This window comes from Coenobita brevimanus, chromosome 6, assembly GCF_032717465.1.
Source record: "Coenobita brevimanus isolate Jiangsu-jjx chromosome 6, ASM3271746v2, whole genome shotgun sequence".
NCBI lineage: Eukaryota > Metazoa > Arthropoda > Malacostraca > Decapoda > Coenobitidae > Coenobita > Coenobita brevimanus.
In genome coordinates, this window is record NC_136959.1 from 66,502,009 (window position 1) to 66,525,588 (window position 23,580).

The following is a 23,580-nucleotide window of genomic DNA, read 5'->3' on the forward strand; positions in this document are numbered from 1 at the left end:
TTGGATGGTACCACATGAACTAATGGATTCCTGGTGGTTTAGTGGGTTCAAGAGTTTTTACCGAATGTAGACCATAAGACTTTCAGTGCGAGAGATGGTTGGGGTTTAGTGTTCACGTAGTGCCACTCAAGGAAAAAAGACTGGTCACTTGCGTTAAATCTGCAGGCTTAAAAGTCTAGTCTCGGACCCCTTTTGCTCGTGATGGAGGCAGTAAAGTATTGGTTGGTAGGTATACGTGTAGATTTAAACCAGTCTCAGCTGATCGTGCGCAAGACCAACCGACATGTCATAAAAACTCCTTCGTTAATAATATCAGTTCATTCATAAGTAAAGGTATTTCTAACATATGTACATAATGGACGGTGGGTTTTAGGTCCGAAAGATGTGTGTACGTTGGACTGCCAGGCCAGGGAAACAAATTGTGTTTTCTGTGGCACTAGATTTTCCGTTGTAATTTTCTGTTTTTATTTTATTCAGGTTCTGTCTGCAGTGGACAATATTCCCTCAGCACCTCTGCCATATCAGTTTAATTTGTATGCAGCAGGTTATTGTTTTGTTGTATTTCTTGGTGTGCTTATGATGTGCATATGTAATAACGTTATGCATATCCAAGAAAATATTAACCCTCTCAATACGATGACTTGTTTTTAGCCTACTCTTGCAAGGCTATTTTATTAGATGGGGAAATGTTTTATATCTAACTCCTAAGCTGAATAAAGTCATACGGAGTTGAAAAGAATAAGAAAGACATCATCAAAGTGAAATACTCCTTAATCAGATGGCGTTTTTTGTCTGTGTTTAATCTTGCATCCTTCAGATTGTTTTATTGATCTTGAGGGAGACTTCGAAGGTGAGGAGTTAGATATAGGCTTCCTTCCCTGACTCCATCCGTGCTCAAGGTTGTCCAGTGGTTGCAGGATACAGAGTACATCATCGTAGTGGAGTGGTAAGGTCTAGGCTACAAGGAAAATAAATCGCCAGGGAGGGAGTGCTAAAAAGACCCCTAAATTCACGAGGGTTGGGGGCCATTGTGCTATATCTTTTTCTCGTGTCTGTATTTTTGGTGTTTTTCGTGCGGTGGTGGTGATATTACATTTTGCTCTGCCACTTTCCTTTTTACAGATTTGGGTATTTTTCCGTATGCAGCTTTTTATTATTATTATTATTATTATTATTTCTCCCATATTCTTGTTTTATCACAGTGGTCACATTTTATTTTCCTATCTAGTCGCCTGTATGATTTTATAGTATCGTCTCAATACGGAACAGAAGAAGAAGAAATGTGGGAGGGAGAGAGAGAGAGAGAGAGAGAGAGAGAAAGAGAAACATGGGAAATATATTAAAGTGTGCGATGTGCTCTGACTTATAATATTCCCCTCAGATGAATGAAGTAAATGGTATCTCTAGTAATCTTCAAGAATATATGAAACTCTCCGGTCTAGGTGTGCCAGATTTCACTTCCTAACACTAACTTCTGTGGTTGAATTAAATCGTTTGGTGTTAGTCCATGTCTTGTGCTACATTTCTTTCACCTTAACTTGACCCAGATTTTCATCGTTTTGCGGTTTATGTCACGTAACCCAGTGACAGAAAAAGACAATGCCGCGGTTCTACATCTTTTTTCTTATCACTTCTTCCTGACCAGCATAATATTCTACTTTTAATCTATTGTTACAGGTTATCACCGGAGATAGATATATGACAGTTCTAGGCCAGGTTAGAGTAAGAAGAATATAGAAACATTCCGAAAATTAATGGAAGCCGTATTATTAACACTTACGCTACTACAGCTCACCCTTAGCAGCATAGAACAGATGAAATGCTAAAGCTGACACGATCGTGAGAGAGTTAGTAAAATACCACAACGTAACCATGGCAACGGAAAGGATAAGGAGAGAGGCAAGAGAAGATAATTTGTTGGACGAGAGGATAATTGGTGAAGACTTACTGCACAGAAGTTTGAGTTATTCGAAGGAGAAAGACAGCTGGAAAAAAAAAGAAAAAAAGGCATCTTTGTTGTCCAGTTTTCAATACAGTATTTTCCCCGCTGACTGGTGAATGAAATGTTGTTGTTGTTGTCTCAGCATAAAATCAAGTTCGTGTGTCCATAGCACGAAAGGAGAGAGAGAGAGAGAGAGAGAGAGACATAGCACAGAAATTTAGTGTCTTGATTATAGGTTTGTAAAATCTACGGGCTTTTTGTTCCAGATTTCACTTTGTAAGCCAGTAATAAATAAATAAAATCGTCCATTGTTAACCTGAATAAAGTACCTCACTCTCTCTGTTGCGAGGAAGAGGTTAAGTAGGAAAACTGATGATAAGAGGATATTGCCAAAAGGTGTCAGCACTTAGCACAACAGAGTGATACGTCTGAAGGTGATACGGCGATGAGGAAACCCGAGGCCAGATTTCAGTGTCTGAGTGACTAGTGAAGAAAATCGTGTGGTTTTAAACTGAACAAAATACCAGTACGTATCCGTCGTCCCCTTTAACCGATCCGAAGCTCCGATCCATCCCAGGTATCGGACTTCTGAGGGCAGCAGGCACAGCAACGATTCCAGACATTCCAGCCAACGTGCGGTGAACTCCTGCTCCCGGGAATACGAGGCCGGGGCACTAACATCTTCACCTGCGAGTGTTTACCCTCTTGCCTTCGAATCCCCGGGTGCTGAGTTCGATTCCCGATGATGGCGCTCAGGGTTCATTTGCGACCTGACTGCTTCACGGGGGCAAAGGTGGCTCGTTGGGTTGCGTCTCGTGTTTCCGAAGTTCGTCAGTTCGAGTTCAGTTATTGCAGTTACAACCGAAGTTTCCACAGAGGCTAGGAATTTGAGAGAGAGAGAGAGAGAGAGAGAGAGAGAGAGAATCATCGTGTTTTACACTAAAAAGAGTAAGGAAAGGAAAAGAAATTGCCAAGATAAAAAAAAAAAAAAAAGATCATTCAAGATATAGTTGAACAAAAGAAAAAAAAAAAATCCACTTCGTTCAGTTTGAGATGCCTGGCCACATGACTGTTTTGGCAGTTATAAGGGTGGAGGACATAGACACTGAAAAACATAGAGTGATGATGACAGTTCCAGAGTTGACCAGTTGTGTAGCTACATGAAAACAGAGCAACGAATGAGACAGTTTACCCATATCATGCCAGTATCCACACCCTTACCACTACTACACCATCATACCAGTTACCACACCATCACAGATACCACCATTCCAGTACCACACCACCATACCAGCCATCACACCCTCACTGTTTCTGCCATTACAGACCTTACCACCACACCAGTACCACACCCGCACTAGTACTGCAACACCAACACACACCAATACCAAACCACCACGCCAGTACCACACCTACGTCATTACCACCACACCATCACAGTACCCTCATAAGTACCATCACTCCAGTACCACACCCTCACCAGAACCACCACGCCAGTACCACACCACCATACCAGCACCGCATCCACACCAGTACCATACCGTTATACCATTTTCATACCCCAGCACCCATTAGGCTATCCCTTCTGGAGCACTCGAGCGGCCCTGTCTAATTATGCATAAATTACTCTCTCTCTCTCTCTCTCTCTCTCTCTCTCTCTCTCTCTCTCTCTGTTTTTCTAATATTGCCTTTATATTGCATTCCGAGAGAGAGAGAGTACACGAAACAAGAAAATTACCCCAAACTCCAAACTGCAGTCTGTTTTTGTCTAGTTTTCAGTACTTCTTCACTTCTCCTTTCCCCTTCCACTCCATTTCCTCTTCTTCAGTAACCCTCCCTCTGGTCTGCTTCCTTTTCCGTTTCTCAAATCCCTCCACACTTGGCAAAAAATCGTCTGGAGTTAGTCTGAATAGATGTTTTATACTGCGTCTTTGCATTTACCCTTCTAACCCTGTGATTGCTTAGGTTTGTCGCGGCTTAAGTAAAATAATCGGGATTTAACTTGGAAAACTACAAAAGAAGATGGTTCACATCTTCATCGTCATTTTCCTAAGCTGAGTATGATCGTCCGGCTGTACCACGACAATAATAATAAGTAAGACGACTGAAAAAGCCAAAGAAAAAGGAATCTAAACCCTTTTCACCACCCGAATTCCTGCTTTACTTCTGCCTTAAAGATGAAGTCACATATAGTTTATTGTCGCAGTAACCAGACGATTTTATTCAAACCCTCTAACTGAACTGGCTGGACTGTGTCAGAAGGAACACAGGCAGTATAGAAAATCCGACACGAAAGGCTGTCAGGAGAGAATTGGAAGGGAGATTGTTAAGGAGAGAGATTGGGTAAAGGGACGGTAGTAAAGGGAGAGGAATGAACGAGAAGGAGAGAAGGAAGAAATAGGGAGGAAGGGGAGAAAGAGGGGAGGGTATTGGAGTGAAGGGGAGAGGGAGAGGTTTGAAAGGTGGAAGGTTAGAAAGCCAGAAGGGGTGTGTAATAGAAAGGGAGAAAAAATAACTGAGAAGAGGATGTAAAGATGGGAGGGAGAAGAGGAGGGAATGACTAATGAAGGGGTGGGGTTGCGAAAGGGGAAAATTTGAGAAGGGAGAGGGAGAAGAAATGAATGAGTGGGAGAGGAAAAAAATAATAGACGGGTGTAAGGGGAAGTGAAAGGTTAGGTTATGAGAGAAGCAGTGGGGAAGGAGGTGAGGGAGGGATGAGGTAAGAGAAGGGAGGGGGGAAGGAAGGAATGGGAAAGAGATGAAGAACGAAGGAGAGGGGAAGGGATCTTGAAAGGAGGGAGTTCGGAGAATGAGATGGACTGAATGGAAATGCGACGAAGAAAGGGAGGAGGTGAAATGGAGAGAGAATGAGACGTGGGGAAAGGGGAGTGGAGGGACGCGGAGTTAAAAACGGAGAGGAAAAGGAGGTGGACTAAAGACAGGATGTGGAGTACGGCTGAGAGAGAGAGAGAGAGAGAGAGAGAGAGAGAGAGAGAGAGAGAGAATGACAAGAGGCTGATTGTGATTGAAAGGAGGGGGTTGCTCTGAAAAAGGCGAAAATGGGTGAGAGAGAGAGAGAGAGAGAGAGAGAGAGAGAGAGAGAGAGAGAATGACAGGAGGCTGATTGTCATTGAAAGGAGGGGAGTTGCTCTGAAAAGGACGAAAATGGGTGTTCGAGAGAGAGAGAGAGAGAGAGAGAGAGAGAGAGAGAGAGATTTTCATCTTTCCCTAATGGTTACTTAGCTTAATGGATGGGGAGGGGGACCATTGCTTTGATTTAACATTTCACATTAAAAATATCCATGGAAAAAAAGGCTAGTTCATTTTATACATTGGTGCTGTGTTTCAGAATATCTTGGTATCTCATAACTACCTTCCATCTAACCTCTAACTGCCTACTAACTCCGGACGACTTTATTCACCCCTTCACTCCGATGACATTTCTTTCTTGCAGTTCAGAGGCGATTTTGTTCATGTTAGGAGAGAGAGACTTCCAGCTGTAGGAGTGAATACAGCATCCATTGACCTCTTTCGCTACGTAAGGGATCCCACGAGCTGAATAAAATCGTCTGCTAGTAGAAGGATAAAAAAAAAAATGCGCCATCGGATTGAAGAGGTTAAGCTGAGAATGAGTGTTGTGAGCCTGAGAGTGTTAATATTGTCACCATTGTTCCCGTCTGTGGTATTTGTGTTCCAGCTAGCACCAGACGATTTTATTTAACTGAGAGGGAGCATAAAGTCCTGAGAGTGTTTAGAATAAGAGTGTTTTAGGAATGACCATATTTCAGTCAATACGTTAAATGTAATATTATCGTTATTAGTGAGAAATAACGTGGGAAGCGATGGGGATATGTTATTGTTATAGATATCTATGGCTTTTTGCGGCAGGGTTATCAGCAAAGTATTTTTTTTTATTTAGCTTTGTGTGTGTGTGTGTGTGTGTGTGTGTGTGTGTGTGTGTGTGTGTGTGTGTGTGGAATATATCGAAAAACCGTATATGTTTTCTGCTATATCAGCCTCTTCAAACCGATGACGTAATTTTTTAAATACTTTCTCCAGCCGATTTTATGCAGGTTTAGAGAGGCTTTGATTTGGAGGGATTTAATGTAGCCCAATAAATCTTTCACTGGACTTGCTTAAATTTAATAAAGGTCGTCAGGAGGCATCAAAAGTGAAAAATGGAAACACGTCATCTTAGGGAAGGTTCAAAATGATGTACGGGTTTTGCGGAGACTGAAAATTGAAATAAAAGTTGGATCGCTTGGAGCAAAGTCGGATTCTGTGTGTGTGTGTGTGTGTGTGTGTGTGTGTGTGTGTGTGTGTGTGTGTGTGTTGTTTGTGTGCGTGGTTTGTTTTACGTATTTTATTCACCGCTGAAAATAACACCAGTAATAAATTCTGTGACGTCTTTTTTAATAAGAATAATCTCGCCATCACAAGACGATGACGATGTTAATTACAGTAGGTCACGACGGCATCTTGTATTTTTCTGTCCCTGCTTCGACTATATTTATTTCTGAAGGGTTACCTCTTGCTTCTCAATAAACGGTAATATCTGGTTTCATATCACCCCTTCGAAATATGCAGCTCAGAGGCAAGGTTACCGTATTTCTGTACATTTAAGGATAAAGATGTCCAGCCTACTTCCCCCGATGGCGTGACGTGATCGAAGAAGCTCCAGTCGCCTCTTGGGAATGGAAAATATGCGTGTCAAAGGCGTCACTCCGGCCAGGGCGTCCTACCTGCCAGACCGCCAGGGGTTACAATTATATGAAAAGAGGGCGTGGAAGGTGGATGTGGTGGCTGTGTGGGTAGAGAAGTGGAGGTGGTGGCTGTGTGGGTAGAGAAGTGGTGGTGGTGGCTGTGTGGGTAGAGAAGTGGTGGTGGTGGCTGTGTGGGTAGAAGAGTGGGTGGAGGTGGTGGCTGTGTGGGTAGAAGAGTGGGTGGAGGTGGTGGCTGTGTGGGTAGAAGAGTGGGTGGAGGTGGTGGCTGTGTGGGTAGAAGAGTAGGTGGAGGTGGTGGCTGTGTGGGTAGAAGAGTAGGTGGAGGTGGTGGCTGTGTGGGTAGAAGAGTGGGTGGAGGTGGTGGCTGTGTAGGTGTAGAAGTGGACCAAGAGTGTCAGTTCAAGTAAGTACCAGTTTTTACAAGGCTTGGTTTGAAGGTTTGTCCACGGCGGGTGTCTTTTCTAACACCTCTGTCGTAAAGCTGAGTAAAATCGTCGGGCTCTAGTAAAAATAAAATAAGAATAAAGTGCCAGTGACGTCTTAACACAGCGGTAGTAAAATTATCCCTTTATCGTGACTGCTGTTGTGATATGTAAAAATTCAAGCTGATATGAGGAGCTATGGGTCGGTTTGTAACTCTCTCTCTCTCTCTCTCTCTCTCTCTCTCTAACAATTTACTATAAAAAAAAAAAAAAGCTTCTATTCTCTTACCTCAGATTCCTCTCCCCCACCCAGCCCCCTTTCCTCACTCAACACTATTGAGAGAGAGAGAGAGAGAGAGAGAGAGAGAGTGAAGGGCAGCTTTAAACTAACAAAGGTGCATCTTGGTTCTGTCTGTTAGTCTGTCCGTCTGTGTGGCCTCTGTAGCTATCGATCTAACCTTCCCTCTCACTCATCACGCCTCAATGCATCGGAGAGAAAGAGACGGCCGGTGGGGGGGGAGGGGTAGGATTTGTATGTATGAGAGAGTTTCATTTTCTTTGCATGCTATTGATGTAGCCTAATGGTACGTTTTATGTGTACCGCGGAACAAAATTCGGTGATGTCATCGGCGTTGCCATTCAAAAACATTCGGTAAAGTTCCCCACAAAAGACTCCTTGAGCAGTTTATATTCCTTGGTTTGAGAGTGATCAGGTGGATCGATAATTGGCTGACGGGACATACAGTACACAAAGAACTGTAATTCATTGCGTTTAATTTCATTAGACTAGTGGACTGCCTTCCTGTTCAGTTTTGTACTCTGTTGTTTCTTATTTATAGAAATAATATTGAAGGTCTGTGTTGCACCACATCTATATTTACGTACTGATGATAAAATATTGGTAACAATATATTTAACTGTGCTTCAGCGCGGCAAAACAACTTTAATTTTTGAATAAAAGACGGACATTAAAAACAGAAATTAACTGTACCTTGAATAATATCCAGCTCGAGAAAGGTGGCCAAGAAAAATGTGAATAGAAATAAATTATGCAATACCAGCCCGACAATACATAAAGCACTTCAGTAAAAGGAGCCAGTATATTAATTGAATACATATAATTTCCGATATACAGATGTTCCCTAATATGGCTACACATGTACTACCTTTCAGCCCAGGTCACAGTATTAGAATGTATGTAACCCAATGGCAATGAGACCTGTGAGTTGTCCTGAAAGTGAATTAATCTGTGTGGAGAGAGAGAGAGAGAGAGAGAGAGAGAGAGAGAGAGAATAGTCGATATCATGTGCTGAATTTGTTCGGTATATCACTTGTCCTGACAGATTTTTGTTGATCCAGTGTGTGTGTGTGTGTGTGTGTGTGTGTGTGTGTGTGTGTGTGTGTGTGTGTGTGTGTGTGTTATACAGTTTGTGCGATTGGGCACATACTGTACTGGTATTAATAATAATATTAATACCAGTACAATCATGACGGCGACAGAAGAAACACTGAAAACGGGAAGCATATGCAAAACACACAAAATAAGAGTAACGAGCAGAAGAAAAAAAAAAAGCGAAAGAGGAGGAGGCGGGGAAAGCAAATGATGAGGCTGATGGAAATACAGGAAGAAATATACAAGGCCAAAATACACCATACACCTGCAGGCCGACACACCACCCATCCACCGCCAGGCTTCCCAACGCAACAACATCCACGGTGGCTAATTTCCTCCCTGTCAAACTCACTCCTTCTCTTGACTCTCTCCCTCTCTGTTTATCTGTTTTCCTCTGTCCATCCATGCTGTGTGTGTGTGTGTGTGTGTGTGTGTGTGTGTGTGTGTGTGAGGTGTCTCTTGTTTTGTGTTTGTATAGTGTTGGCAGCGTCATTATATTCATCCTATCTACCCTCTGGCCGTCGTCGTCGGCTTCGTCATATTCTCTTCTTTGTTGTAGGTGTCGTACGCGTGCCGGTGACTGTATATGTATGCATTCATATCGTCGTCAGCATTTTCTTCCTCCTCCTCCTTCTATTCGTATTCATCATCATTTTTTTTTCCATAATCATCATCTGCCTCCATTCTTATACCTTCATTATATTCTTCTTACCCACAACCTCCGTCCATCATCAGAAGTAAATCGTCTGACCATAGCAGAATAAATTTTAAAAGACAGCATCGTGGTGAAGAGTTCAGTTATTGAAGCTGTCAATATTTTCAAGTGCTTTTGTTTGTTTCGGAATTTAAATCCTCCATGTGACACCAGGTATTGGGACCGACCCTGTGAAGGCGGTATTGGTCGTGTGGTGTGGTGTGGTGTGGTGTGGTGTAATGTTGTGCGGTGTGGTGTGGTGTGGTGTGGTAGTGGTGGTATGTGGAAGCGGTGTGTGTGTGGGTGTGGGTGTGGGTGTGGGTGTGGTGTGGTGTGGTGTGGTGTGGTGTGGTGTGGTGTGGTGATGGTAGTTGTAGTGTGGTTTGGTGGGGATGTGTTTCATTGGCTGTGCTGTGCTGTGCGGGTGCCTTGTGGTGTGGTGTGGTGCAGTGTAATGTGCTGGTGTAGTGTGGTGTGATATCCTGTTGTGGTGTGGTGTGTTGTGGTGGTGATAATGGTGGTGTGGGACAAATGGAAAGCGCTTGGCAGGGAGGGCGATACTTCCCACCCTTACAGACACTGGATATTGAGAACACATCAAATTTTAAAGGCCTGTTACCTGCCACATGCAAACTGCCTCATGTGTGCCCCGTCTGTGCTTCTCTCTCTCTCTCTCTCTCTCTCTCTCTCTCTCTCTCTCTCTCTCTCTCTCACACACACACACACACACACACACACACACACACACACACACACACACACACACACACACACATACAAATATAAAAAATTGGTTGACTTAATTTTCTTTCGAGACAGAGAAATGGTTTGGTTTTGTGGTAAGTTAGGTGATGTCGAACCCTTGCTGGAGTAAGGTACACTATTTCGGTGGCCAGTAATTTGGTTAAGTTGATGGGTAGCTTGCATGTGGAACCGGAGAGAGAGAGAGAGAGAGTTATACCTCTCCATAATAACCCTTTCCTCCACTTCCCCATATTCGCACGCCTTTAAGATTTCCATTTACCAAAAAGCCCAGGAAATGTAAAGTTGGTAATGTTTAAAGTTTCGGTCGTCTTCCCCAACTCTGTCCATTGCTTAGGTGGAGAGAGAGAGAGAGAGAGAGAGATTGGTTATATTGTGTTAGGCTTTGGTGGCTGAATATCACTTTTCCGTAAGCAGTTCATTTTTTATATCAATATTATTTTTTAATATTTATTATGTTTCGTCTGGATATGGTTTAAGTAACATGAAAAACTAAAATGCCGTATTCAGAGAGAAAATTTGCTACTTACCATGTATGAAAAATCGTCTGGTTTCCAAAAATATCTTCCGGGCACTGTAAAATTTTCTGGTTTCCATAAAATCTGCTATTTCCATTGATAATCGTTTAGTATCCATAAACTATTTTTTTTTTCAATAATATATAGATTCATAAAAAAGTCTGGCTTCCATAAAAATCGTCTGACAAAAATAGTCTGACTTATAATAATCGTTTGACTTACTTAAAAATAATTGGTGGTCTACGGGAGAATCTTTTGGCTACCACAGTTTGTTGTGAAGGGGTTACAGGGAATCACCATGAACGCTTTCAGCAGTGTGACGTCGAGTTTATTACCTTCTCGATGTGAAGAACTGAACCCCTTTGCTACCAGAGGCCTCCAGAGCTGGTAAAATTGTCTGCAGTGAGGAAGAATCAAATAATAATAAAAAATATGATTGTAGTGAAAGGGCTTAATGGTGAGGTGGGAGCGTAATATCAATAATTTCCGTCTGTGTAAAATCCAGCCATCCATTTGCCGCTAACCTCGGGGGGAGAGAGAGAGAGAGAGAGAGAGAGAGAGAGAGACGATTTCATACTTTTCGTGCGTCATGAACGTTTTGAAACTAATATACCGTTGAGCACCTGTTTAACCTGTTGAATCTGGGTGCCCGCATGTTTTTGTAGTTTATCTTTGTTGCTGCCAGACGATTTTAGGAAAGGACTCGTATTGAAGGGGTTTACGCACGCTGTATCTCACTCCTCCAATTTGAGGAGGCTATCCTAAGCTGAATAAAATCATCAGGAGATGGAAGAGGTAGAAGCATAGAAATAAAAGACATGCGGGACCATATGGGGCATCGCTAGGGAAGGAGCTTGCCTTTAACTGTATATACCATTTGGAGCTCCGTGCTTGTGAACAATCTTAAGGAGCTCATGCTAGGGACTGAAGCACCTTGAGCGTGAAACTCCTTCAGGATGTGACAGCTGACCGGGTCGCTTCTGAAGGTGCTCTTACATCTAAAAATGAATAAATAAAATAATCAGAAAACGACGTGAGGTGGATTCAGGAGATTAAAAGGATGTTTAGCTGAGATGCTCCACTTTTCGATGCTTTCCGCCGTTGAAGCAGAAACCGATAACAGAGGTTTTCTCTCAGTGCAGCAGAGGGAACCAACGGGTGGAGGAAGCTACCTTGTTTAGTACTTGTGTTGAGCACGAATAGGGGTTTACTTTGTACACTGTTTTGTGCTTTGTACTGTGTAATTTTCGTATGGGGTATGATTCGTTATCAAGTGATCTAGGTTCAATACCCAGTCAGTCAGCCTAATATTTAGAATCTCCGTATAGCCTATATGTGTAGGATTGTGTTTGGTTATATATGTACTGTATATACCCCTGTGTACTTCACGTACTTGCCAGTGGAGTCGAGAATAATAAAGGAGGGATCTAGTCACAGTATTCTCTGCTCCAGAATGATGGTAACAACAGTAGGATAGGTTAGATTAGGTTAGGGAAGGATTGATTAGGGTTGGTAAGGTATGATAAAGGTAGGTTAGGTCAGGTATAATAAGGTAAAGTAAGATTGTTAGGTCAGGGAGAGTATTGTATTGAATCATGCCGTGTTGCATTGTACTGAGTGTTGTGTAATATTTCAGGTTACGACGGGCCCCTGCAATACGCGATGACGGACGGGGTGAGCCCTGACGCCGCCATGACAACGGTGCAGGTCCTGCCCCTCGTCCCTCACACCTCAGACCTCACAGACGACGAGGACGACAACACCGCCACAGGTATAGCTGACAGTATAAATAGGCTACTCGTTCACTTTTAAAAATGCATTTCCATATTACCCTAACGAGGTGAGGATGATAACCACCATAACGCATCTTCCAAAATGACTGGGCTGCCGACCTAGGTCCCTGGCATTGCAGAACAGGAGGCAACCGGGATACCACTGAGCCTCCGTGGGGCCAGAGGAGAGGAAGAGAATGGAAAGTACAGTTAGGGACAAAATTCGCCTGCTAGTCCACTGCATGTACTTCACAGTCTGGGTACTGTATGTCCGTCACTATTCTCCCTGACGCATCATAATAAAGAGAATCATCGATAGCAAAACAAACCAAGCCTCTCTAAGTTTAGAAATACCGCCAGCAGCGGCAAGTAACCCGAGTCGTAAAAATTAGTAATTAATTAAAAAAATAAAATAAAATCATAATTTAAGATTTAACTCCTTCAACCCGAGGAATATATATATATATATATATATTTTTTTTTTGCTATGCCAACTTACTTTATTCAGCTTGGAAAAGATCTCACGTTGGAGGGGTTACTGATGGCTATATCCATAACCCTTTTAGCTCAAACAATCTCTCCAGCTGAATTAAATCGTCTGTAAATAGTGAAAATAAAAAAGCCACCATTGAACTTGAGAGGTCGTATGGAAAGATGGTTTGGTGATATATGAAGGGAGGGAGTGAGGGTGACAGGCGTGAGAGAGGGAGGAAGAAGGTGACGGCTGGTGGTGGTGGTGGAGAGAGAGAGACAGAGGGGGGGGGGAGAATTATGTGATCATTAACCCAAATCACCCCTAGGATATATACCCCTCTGGATCGCATTCCGTTGGAGCGCCGTAACTCACACGACCACTTGACATCCATTTGCTTATATGGTTACCACCCAGCGTAGCATGCGGCATTCTGGGCAACAAAAATCGTATGGCCCTCACCTACCTAAATATCAAACAAAATGAAAAAATATGTTAACAGAAAAGATTATGAAGTGATAAGCAACTGGGAGGAAATTACGGATACTACAAATGGAACACTAGAATAATTAAAAAATGATAAATGAAAATAATGGGAAAATAGGTACTTCAGTGCTGAATAATTGGCCAAATCAGACACAGTATGGTAAAATTTAGTTGCTTGATGAATAAATAATAATAATATGAATAATAACTGGGATCGGTAAGATACAAAATAGATGAAAATAATACAGTAATTGTTTATGTACAGATTAAAGTTTAATAATAATAATAATAATATGGACAAAAAAGAGGGAATAATGAAGGAGAAAGTGGAGGTGATGATGATTGATGTTAGCGGTGGGAGATGAAAGGAAAAATATGATCAAGATACCACGAGAGAGAGAGAGAGAGAGAGAGAGAGAGAGAGAGAGAGAACAATAGAGATCTCACTTGAGACACCTTAGTCCATTCCCACTTCATTTCATACCCGCCCTCACTGTAATGGCTAAACAGAACAGCAAGGGATTTTATGGGAACTCTCTCGCTTTCTCCAGTGTGTGTGTGTGTGTGTGTGTGTGTGTGTGTGTGTGTGTGTGTGTGTGTGTGTGTGTGTGTGTGTGTGTGTGTGTGTGTGTGTGTGTGTGTGTGTGTGTGTGTGTGTGTGTGTGTGGAGTCGGGAAGTAGTTGTGGAAGTGACTATGTGCTACACCATTCCCTCTTCTCAGGGGAGCAGAGAGAGAGATAATACTGTGTTAGAGGAACATCTCTCCCCTCCCTCCCTACGTTGGCATTACCCTAGCGACCTCACTAGCTTGGTAATGGTACTGGGATGAGCACTCAGCCCCGAGAGAGAGAGAGAGAGAGAGAGAGACAGACAGACAGACAGACAGACTTTTATGTGTTTGTGTAGACCGTATGTACAGTAAATGAAATTGTGTGTGTGTGTGTGTGTGTGTGTGTGTGTGTGTGTGTGTGTGTGTGTGTGAGAGAGAGAGGTGGATGAGGACACAGTGAACAGGAAGGGAGAAAAACAAACCGTATTATAAAGGCAAAAGGTATGTAAGGTGGAAATAGGAGTCTCTCTCTCTCTGTCAAGGGAATCTCAGAATAAAGATTTGTGTGGTTGATGCTCGTGGTCCAGTGGTGAAGGGATCAAGTGCCCTCCCATGCCCGTTTCATCCTCACCCTGCCTGCCTCTGTCTCTTCCTCACCCTGCCTGCCTCTGTCTCTTCCTCACCCTGCCTGCCTCTGTCTCTTCCTCACCCTGCCTGCCTCTGTCTCTTCCTCATCCTGCCTGCCTCCTTCTGCGCCACACTGTACTGTCTACCTCTGTCTGTCCCTCATCCCTGTCTACCTTTGTCTGTGCCTCACCCTACTTACCGCTACCTCTGCCTTACCCACCCTGCCTCGCCCAGTCTCCCCCAGCCTGCCTTACCATGCCTGCTCTTTCTGTACCTCACGCTCCCTGCCGCTCTGCCTCACCCTGCACCTCTCATTTCGTCTGTATGCCTGTCCAGTTTCACCCTCCTCTTACCATGTCCCACAGTGCCAATTCCTCCTTCATTCTGCCTCTTACTGCCTTCCCGTATCCGCCAAGTCCCCCCGTGCCTTCCCTACCCCTGCCTCCTGTCTCACTCTGTCTTACTCTGCATCTCCATGTTCCCCTGCCTCTCCATGTCACACCATGCCCCCTCCTCTCTCTCTCTCTCTCTCTCTCTCTGTTCCTTCCTCGACCTCCTCCTCCTCTTTGTCCCCTGCACCACCCTCCCTCCTCTTGCCACTCATTTTCTCACTCTGTCTCTTCCTTCCTCCCGGACATGTTCCCGCTTCTCCCTGCCGATCTCATTTTTCCTGACGTTTCTCCCCCCCCCCACCTCCTACTTCCATCCTCTGTCTACTTCTCCCTGTCTCACCCTGACCTCCTCCCTCACCCTGTCTCATCTTGCCTCTCCCTTCCTCACCCTATTTCTCCCTGCCTCCCCCTTCCTTGCCTTGCCTCCCCATCCTTTCCCTGCCTCCCCCTTCCTTCCCCTTGCCTTACCTTCCTTTCCCTGCCTCACTTTGCCTCAACCTCCCTGCCTTGGCGTCACCTCGTAACATCATTTGCCGTTGTGAGGGTCTGAGATTACCAGAGGGAGGCAGGGCACACCACACACACACACACACACACACACACACACACACACACACACACACACACACACACACACACACACACACACACACACACACACACACACACACACACACACACACACACACACACACACACGTCTAGGCGCCACGCAGGGGTCCTGAAAAATTACTGTATGTTACCCTGAAGTGGCTCATGACGGGAGTGAAGAAGAAGAAAAAGAAGAAGAAATGGAGGAGGAATATTAGGGTGTGGAGGAGGAGAGGATTTCACTCCATACACTCCCACCCACTGCGAGGAAGATGAGGAGAGGAGGAAGAGCAAGAGGAGGAGGAGGGAGATGAAGAGGAGAACGAAGAGAAGGTAGAGGAAGAAGAGAAGATGGAGGAAGGGAAGAAAGAAGAACAGAAGGTGGAAGAGGAAGAAGAATATAAGGTGGATGAGGAAGAGGAAGAAGAAAAAGGCACGAGAGGAGAGGAAAAGTACTCACCCTCCTCAAGAAAATTGGTAAAAGTGGGAGAAGGAGGAAGTAGTAGTAGGAGGCTATTCAGTTCCTTCTTTCCTTATCTTTCTCTCTCTCTTGTTTCTTCATATCTCTCCTGTCTTCCTCTCCAGGGTCTCCGTCTTGAGTCGTATAATTCACCTCTCTTTCCTCGTCCCTCTTCTCTATACATATGATCTTCACTTAACCTTCCTTCCCTTCTCAGCCTCATGTTCCTCCTAATCATCGTTCTCTTCCTCGTCCTCTTCATTTTAGTTTCCTCCTCCTCCTCCTCCTCCTCCTGTAGAGAGAGGGCGGGATAGCACCACTTGTGTCATACGAAACTTTCCTTCATCATCCTACCAGGCTACCTTCATCTCTCTCTCTCTCTCTCTCTCTCTCTCTCTCTCTCTCATTTTGTCTTGGTCTTGTCTTTTGTCCCTTCCCCTTTATTCTTTCTTCCCTCCTCCTCTCCCATGGGATCTCTGTCTTCTCGACTTTTCTTGTTTTTTCGCAGGTGTTGTGTATATTTGTTCCTTATTACACCCTGGCGCCTACCGTTCTGTCTCTCTGTTAAGGAATAATGGGAAAAGTTTTTAATGGGATTGCGCTAAATTTGGAAAATGACAAGTTACCAGCAGAGTAATAAGTGACTAAATTTTGTCCGTCAAAGATGATAGTACTAGGTCAAGGTCAACATTTGTGATCCAGTTCCGACCAGACTTGGTGAAAGTACTGAGTGTCAGGCAAGGATGAAGCTGTTGAATTTTTGTAACAATTTCACGGAGGCGAAGGTCATAGGGCAGGGTCAAAGATTAGGTCCTTTAACTAAGATTTACTATGTACATAATTTGGTGGAAGAGTTATGGTCAGCCATAGATGAAGCAACTCTGGTGTGAGAGTAGTAGGGCAAAGGTCAAAGTCACAGACCAAGTTCAGGTTAAAAAATGATTTAATTTGAAACAAACTTGGTGCAAGGGTTGAGAGTCAGGCAAAGATGAAGTAATTTGAGTTTGGAAGCAATCGGATAAAAACCAAGATAACAGGGCAAGGTTAAAATTCCGGCTTCAGGCCGATTGGTGGACGCGAGTGTTGCACTGACTGAATGATCCGTTTTGTGGTGCTTCATACCGTTACTAGTATGTAGTAAATGTTGTCTTATTTACTGTTTTTTTTTTCCATTTCTTGATTTTTTCTGGCCTTGTTTTTATTTATTTTATGTATTGAAATTTATGGATATTTCTTTTCCATTTAGCTTTCTCCATTTCCTTTTTATTTCATTCACCTTCTTCCATCTCTCCCATCTGTTATTCCCCTCCCTCCTCCTCCTCCTCGTCTTTCTCTGTCACCCTCACCTCTTTGTCTCACCTCCTTCCTCCCACTCTCTCCTCGCTTACATCATTCTCCTCTTTAGTGCACGTCTGCCTTCTAAACCTCTCATCCCCTCTTCATTCATTTCTTCGTCTCATATTGCTCATTATTATCATCCTCTCTCTCTCTCTCTCTCTCTCTCTCTCTCTCTCTCTCTCTCTCTCTCTCTCTCACACACGCACGCACGCACACACGCACGCACGCACGCACGCACGCACGCACGCACGCACGCACGCACGCACGCACGCACGCACGCACACACACACACACACACACACACACACACACACACACACACACACACACACACACACACACACACACACACACACACACACACACACACACACACAGAGTTGTACCCTCCTCCCTCTTCTCCTTTCGCTGTTCCTTCTTTCCTCTTTACCCTTATTCTCCCTCCCCCTCTCACTCCCTCTCGTCTCCTCCCTTCACCCTCCATACATATCCCCAACACAATCTCCCCCACATTACTCCTGACACCAGCCACAACCACTGTCACTTATACGTCCTTCCAACTTACAAATCACGAGTAACGGATCTTATGTATATATTTTTTCTATACACCTTTTTTTCCATACACGTCTACCATATCCATGTACAGGCGTGTCGAATGGCTCTTGAGGCGCGGTTAGTCAGGTAACTTAGCGTCGTATTCCGTGTACTTATTTTCAGATGCCCAATTCCCAGAGTTCACGCATAATTTTTTCCACGTATTTCTCTCTCTCTCTCTCTCTCTCTCTCTCTCTCTCTCTCTCTCTCTCTCTCTCTCTCTCTCTCTCTCTCTCTCTCTCACTAATGCAGTTAATTACAAGGATGGGCCACACTCATTATGACAAAAACATTCTGACGCCATTAAGATCAAACTAAAAGCCTTTCATGTTAATTCAGTGCCAAATATTCCCCTGTTACTTTGCCACCAGGAAATAATACCAAGAGGAAGTGTAGTTGATAGGAGAATATGAAGAGGTAGGCCCAGAATGAAGTGGAATGATCAAGTGGAAGAGTATATGAGGGATGGTGACTAGGGATCGTATTCTCGTCGGTTAAGAAAGTTCCCTAACACCTTTTCCTAAGCGATTTATTTTGCCTATTACAAGTTACTCTCCTGTCCTGTTCTGTGTTATATAAATCTTACATCGCCATACTCTGCATAAATAACAAAAAAAAAAAAAAAAAAAAAGATATTAGCTACCTATATCCAGAAATAGAATTCTCTGATAGTATGGAGGTGAGATAAAGATGAAGCGAGGTGAGGGTGATGGAATTAATAAGGAGATGAAGACCAAAAACGAGGTTATTGTGGAGAGTACATGAGGAAGGACGGAGTAGTTTGTGTGAGGAGGAAACGAAAGTAAAATAGCCAAACTGATGGGTAGACCGAGGATGAGATGGAATGATAAAGCGGAGGAGGGTAAGAGGAGGGACTGAAGGCAGAAGGAGATGCAGACCAAGAACGTGGTATCGGATGAGAGGATAAAGCTGAGGAAGGCATGGAGGAGGAGGGGTTGGAGTGGTGGTAATAGGATTTGCAGGTATTTTTGGTATCGTACCCGGAGATGAAGTCTGGGATTAGGCGTTTGGCAGTATATATGATGTTTTGTGATTTTTTTTTCCTCTCTCTCTCTCTCTCTCTCTCTCTCTCTCTCTCTCTCTCTCTCTCTCTCTCTCTCTTTTGTGAGTCACGAGCGCCCGACATGCACCGTGGTCACGCAGTATAACCCCAGGAGAGAGAGAGAGAGAGAGAGAGAGAGTTTTTGTCTTGCGTAAGTCTAGGATGTCAAGTGTTAATATGTCTGCCTGCATGTTTGGTATTGAGTTACGTGTGGGTGGTTTTGATATTGTAGTGTTGCTTATTATTATTATTATTATTGATGGTGTATAGTTTGTGTGTTGTTGTAATGTTGCCTTGTGTTATAATGTACTCGTAGTTTTGGTTAATATGCGTGTGAATGACGGCAAGAGGTTAAACCCCCAAAAGTCCTAAGTCAGAGTGTAGAAGGTGGGACCCCCTCGATGTGCTGTGTAATGTCTTGGTCCGTTGATGGTCGTATTTATGGTATTAGTGATGCTGATGGTGATGATATATAGGCTTGATAATGTTGATACTGATTGTGATGATGATGATAATGATGGTGCTGATAATAATAATAATGATGATGTTGATGATGATGGTGGTGCTGATGATAATGATGATGGTGCTGGAATGATAATAATGATGATAATGGTGTTGATGTTGATTACGAAGCTGATGATGATGGTGCATTGTGTGGCGTTTGCCTGGGGATATGTATGTAATTACTGATAGTAGTTGACTGTATTTAGTGTACTTAGTGGTGATTGACGTACACATTAGCATTATTTGTCCCATATCATCACAGTTAATTAGTATGATGAAATAATGGGTAGAAGCCCCATTTTTTTTTACCAATTCAGTATGAGTTTTTTTTTTATGATGCCGACAGTCATACTCAGCTTAATGACAGTAAAAAAAAAAAAAATCCAATAACTCTTACTTTTCGAGATTTTTTTTTCCAGTGCCATATTACTTTCTTGTTTAGCATAGGAGGGAACACCTTGTAGTGAGGGGGTTCATGGAGGTTTTAAAATACCAGTAGTGAAGCCTGAAACCGTGTGAATTATGAAACCTGTACCATGAAACGAAACAAAGTGAATATTGAAGCTTACGTTTGAAAATTGAAACCAGGAAATTTTTACACAATCGTGAATTATAGAACTTAAAGCTTGAATCAGCGTGAATAATAGCTCTTTAAAAATCATAAACTTTAAGGTCAGGAATGGGACTTAAAACAGTGAATAGTGAAACTTGAGACTTTGACGAAAACGGGAGAGATAGACTACAGAAACGAAGCAGTATTCTGAGACTCGAAACAGTGTGAGAATAAAACATGAGGTAGTGTTAGTGATACTTGGCACTGTGTGAAAATGAAACCAGAAACTGAGAATGATGAAATTTGACACAATACGCTATGGATAGAGATAGTAGTGAATGTACAAGATGGTTTAAATAAGTGTATAAGAAAATGAGGTATGGAAACGTTAAGGAACGGACAGGGAGTCGAGTTAGGTGGATGAATAATATACAGAGAAGCACATAACATGCACCCCCTCCCCTTTTTTGAGGGGGAGGGAGAGGGGGAGAAATTACTCCTGCATTGCCATCTGAACCCAGCCTCATCACAGTCATTGGTGGGGAAAAGGTATTGATGATGATGATGATGATCTGAAATACGAAACCTGCAAGGGAATAAATCAAACGAAACTGCATAAGAACACAAAAATTTGGAAATGATTCTTGAAAAACTGAATGGTGAAAGTTGAAACTGATAAAACTTCATAAGGAGTTATACACCTTGAAACTGATTTTCAAGCTTGACAGAGTGAATGATGAAACCTGGAAGTGTGAATAATAAAACTTAAAACTGATCAAACTGTAAGGATGAAATTTGGAAGTGCGAATGATGGCATATGAATCGTGTGAATACCAGTACAGTTGAAACAGTAAGAACGTGTAGATTTTGAAATATAGGCTACGCAAAATCTTTTATTTAATGGCTATTCATGTTTATATAGAGCAGATGATGCAGTTATAGGTTTATGGAGGTGTGTGTGTATACGTAATATATATATATATATATATATATATATATATATATATATATATATATATATATATATATATATATATATATATATATATATATATATATATATATATATATATATATATATATATGTGTGTGTGTGTGTGTGTGTGTGTGTGTGTACAGTATATATATACTGGTATAATTTTCTTCCTCCTAACAATTTTATTGGGCCTTGTAAAGGGGTTAGAAACAGTTTATGTACTCTTCAGTTACGCGTTAAACTCTTCACGGTACTGCAAGACGATTTTATTTGGTTTAGTGAAGGGGCTGGAGTTTCTTTCTACTGGCAGACGATTTTTTTCATATATGGGACCAGGTATCGTACGGGCTGTTACGATTTATGGTAACCTCCTAAATTCATCAGTGGAGGTAAACACAGGCACAAATATTAATGTAGTGAAACGTGGCTGGCGATCCCCTTAGACTTTGTAACCTCTTCCGTACCAGGGGGGCTTCCATAATATGTTATTGCTATGGCCGAACTATTTTATTCAGCTTATGAGGCTTTTCTTTCTGACTGACCATATACAAGGGAAAGACAAAAATGAGGGAAACTTTACCCCAATAGGTAGCCATTTTTTCCCTACAAGTATTAATCAAAGAAAACGAGTAACCCATTCTTTTTGATGCCTTTAAAATTATGGGGGGAAACTGTGGGATACTGTGGTTGAATGTATTGTGGGGTATGTGTGGTATGGGTTGGTGGGAACTGACGAGCGGTGGTGAGGGCGGTGGATGGAAAGTGTGGGATGCGGAGGGAAAGTGGGAGGACTGTGGAGGGAAAAAATGAGGGCTGATGAGGGATGTGGAGGAAGAATTGAGAGGGATGTGCAGGGACAGTGAGGAGTGTGTGAAGAGGAGAGGTCTGTGAAGTGAAATGAATGGGGGTGTAAGGTGGCGAGAGAGAGAGAGAGAGAGAGAGAGAGAGAGAGAGAGAGAGAGCAGGTATGGAGGGGGGGGGAAAGGTTTTAAGACATCATTTACGAGCGTAGGTAATTTTATGGCAGTTTTTAACATCATCGTAAACTAGGTTGATGAAAGATAGGGGTGGGAGAGATCAGAGTAGGAGTAGGGTACAGAGACTGGGAGGCAGAGTTGTGAAGAGACCGAAACGACAGTGGGAGATGGTCTTTGGAGAGAGAGAGAGAGAGAGAGAGAGAGAAGGGGATATAAATCAGGCATCCTAATGTATTAATTGTATGCCGTATGAATGAGAGCCCCCACCTACCCACCTCTCTCTCTCTCTCTCTCTCTCTCTCTCTCTCTCGTAAATTAGAACTTTTCTCGCTGCTTCAGATTTACATTGACAGATTTTTTCCCCAAAAAACTCAGTCTTTCCTAGTCCATCCCCTCCCTCTCACGCTCCCATCCTCGTACCTCAGGTTTCTCTCTCTCTCTCTCTCTCTCTCTCTCTCTCTCTCTCTCTCTCTCTCTCTCTCTCCATACCTACCTACCTACCTGTATACCTGTCTCTTCCCCTCCTTCCTCCCTCGTCTTCCCCTGTCTCCCTCCGCCCTCTTATCTTGGTTCCTTGCAAGACGAGTGAATGGCGGTTCGGTCCAATTCCCAGGCCACTCTGATAATAGCTTCTTTTGTGTTGTTTCTTGCCTGTTTTGGGCTGCCCCCCCACCCTATTTATAATTGTGGAAATAGAGTTGTGGTGATGATGATGATGATAAAGGATTGCTATGTAATGAACGATGATGGATGGATGATGATGATTATGATAATAGTGATTGCTAAATGATAATGGTCGTGATCTTGATGTTTGATGGATAATTATGCTGACGATGATGGATGATGATGATCATGATAATAATAGATGCATAATTAATGAACGATGATAGATCGTTAATGATAACAATTGTTTGGATGATTGATGATGACGATGATGATGATGACTGCTCATACCAAGAAAATGGTTTTATTTTAACTTGAGTCTGATACCTCAGTGTGGCCATAGCAGCAAAATTATTAGTAAGTGGGTATAAGCGATGTACAGCTTGTGGGCCGCATCCTTTTGGGCTGAGGACACCGCACTGCAACATAGATGAGTGTGAGAATAAGATAACGGTTTTTCATCCTTCCCACAGCACTTCTTTGTGACTAGCACAGTAATCCAGTGGTCATATCGTTACATCTCAGCATTCAGGATGGAGAGGTGGTAAATTCTGGCCAGATTAACGTGAACTGAGTATATACTCGTTTTACTCTAACTTGGCCTAAAATCACCATCGTTCCATCTTGAATGCCTAGTTGTAACAGTGGATTAATACTAGAATATGATGCCAGTCACGAAGAAATTCTGTGGAAAGGATGTAGACCCATTATGTTATTCTCTCATTAAGGTACATGAAATAAGTTGCAAAGGGACAATAATCTGGGCCGAGTTAAGGCAAGAGAACTGCTGTATTGTCCATTATATCAGGCCATTCCACTTTACATCACCAGTCCACCACCTCCACTCCACGTATAGCATGTCCTACTCCACTCCGGTGTATTTATTATCTCCACTTCACGCCATTGCACTGCACTTCATACCATTACACCACATTATTCCATTCGGCTACACTAGTCCACTATATTGGTCCGCCTCACTTCATTCCCTTTCACTCTGTTCCTATTTTCTTCTTGCAACACCATTCCACTCCCCTCCCCTCCCCTCCCCTCCTCACCACACCAAACCACCTCACTCCTCATCTGTCTGCTTCATTCCACCATACCCA

General features: G+C 43.0%; 1 protein-coding gene across 1 annotated transcript in view; it reads left to right on the forward strand.

Moving 5' to 3' along the window:
* Positions 1-23,580, forward strand: part of ktub (Tub domain-containing protein ktub) — a 315,976-nt gene that overhangs the window by 268,679 nt on the left and 23,717 nt on the right. The window contains exon 3 of the mRNA XM_080272862.1: positions 12,092-12,226. Coding sequence (XP_080128988.1) covers positions 12,092-12,226 — 135 coding nt within the window. The remainder of the gene's footprint in view (positions 1-12,091; positions 12,227-23,580) is intronic.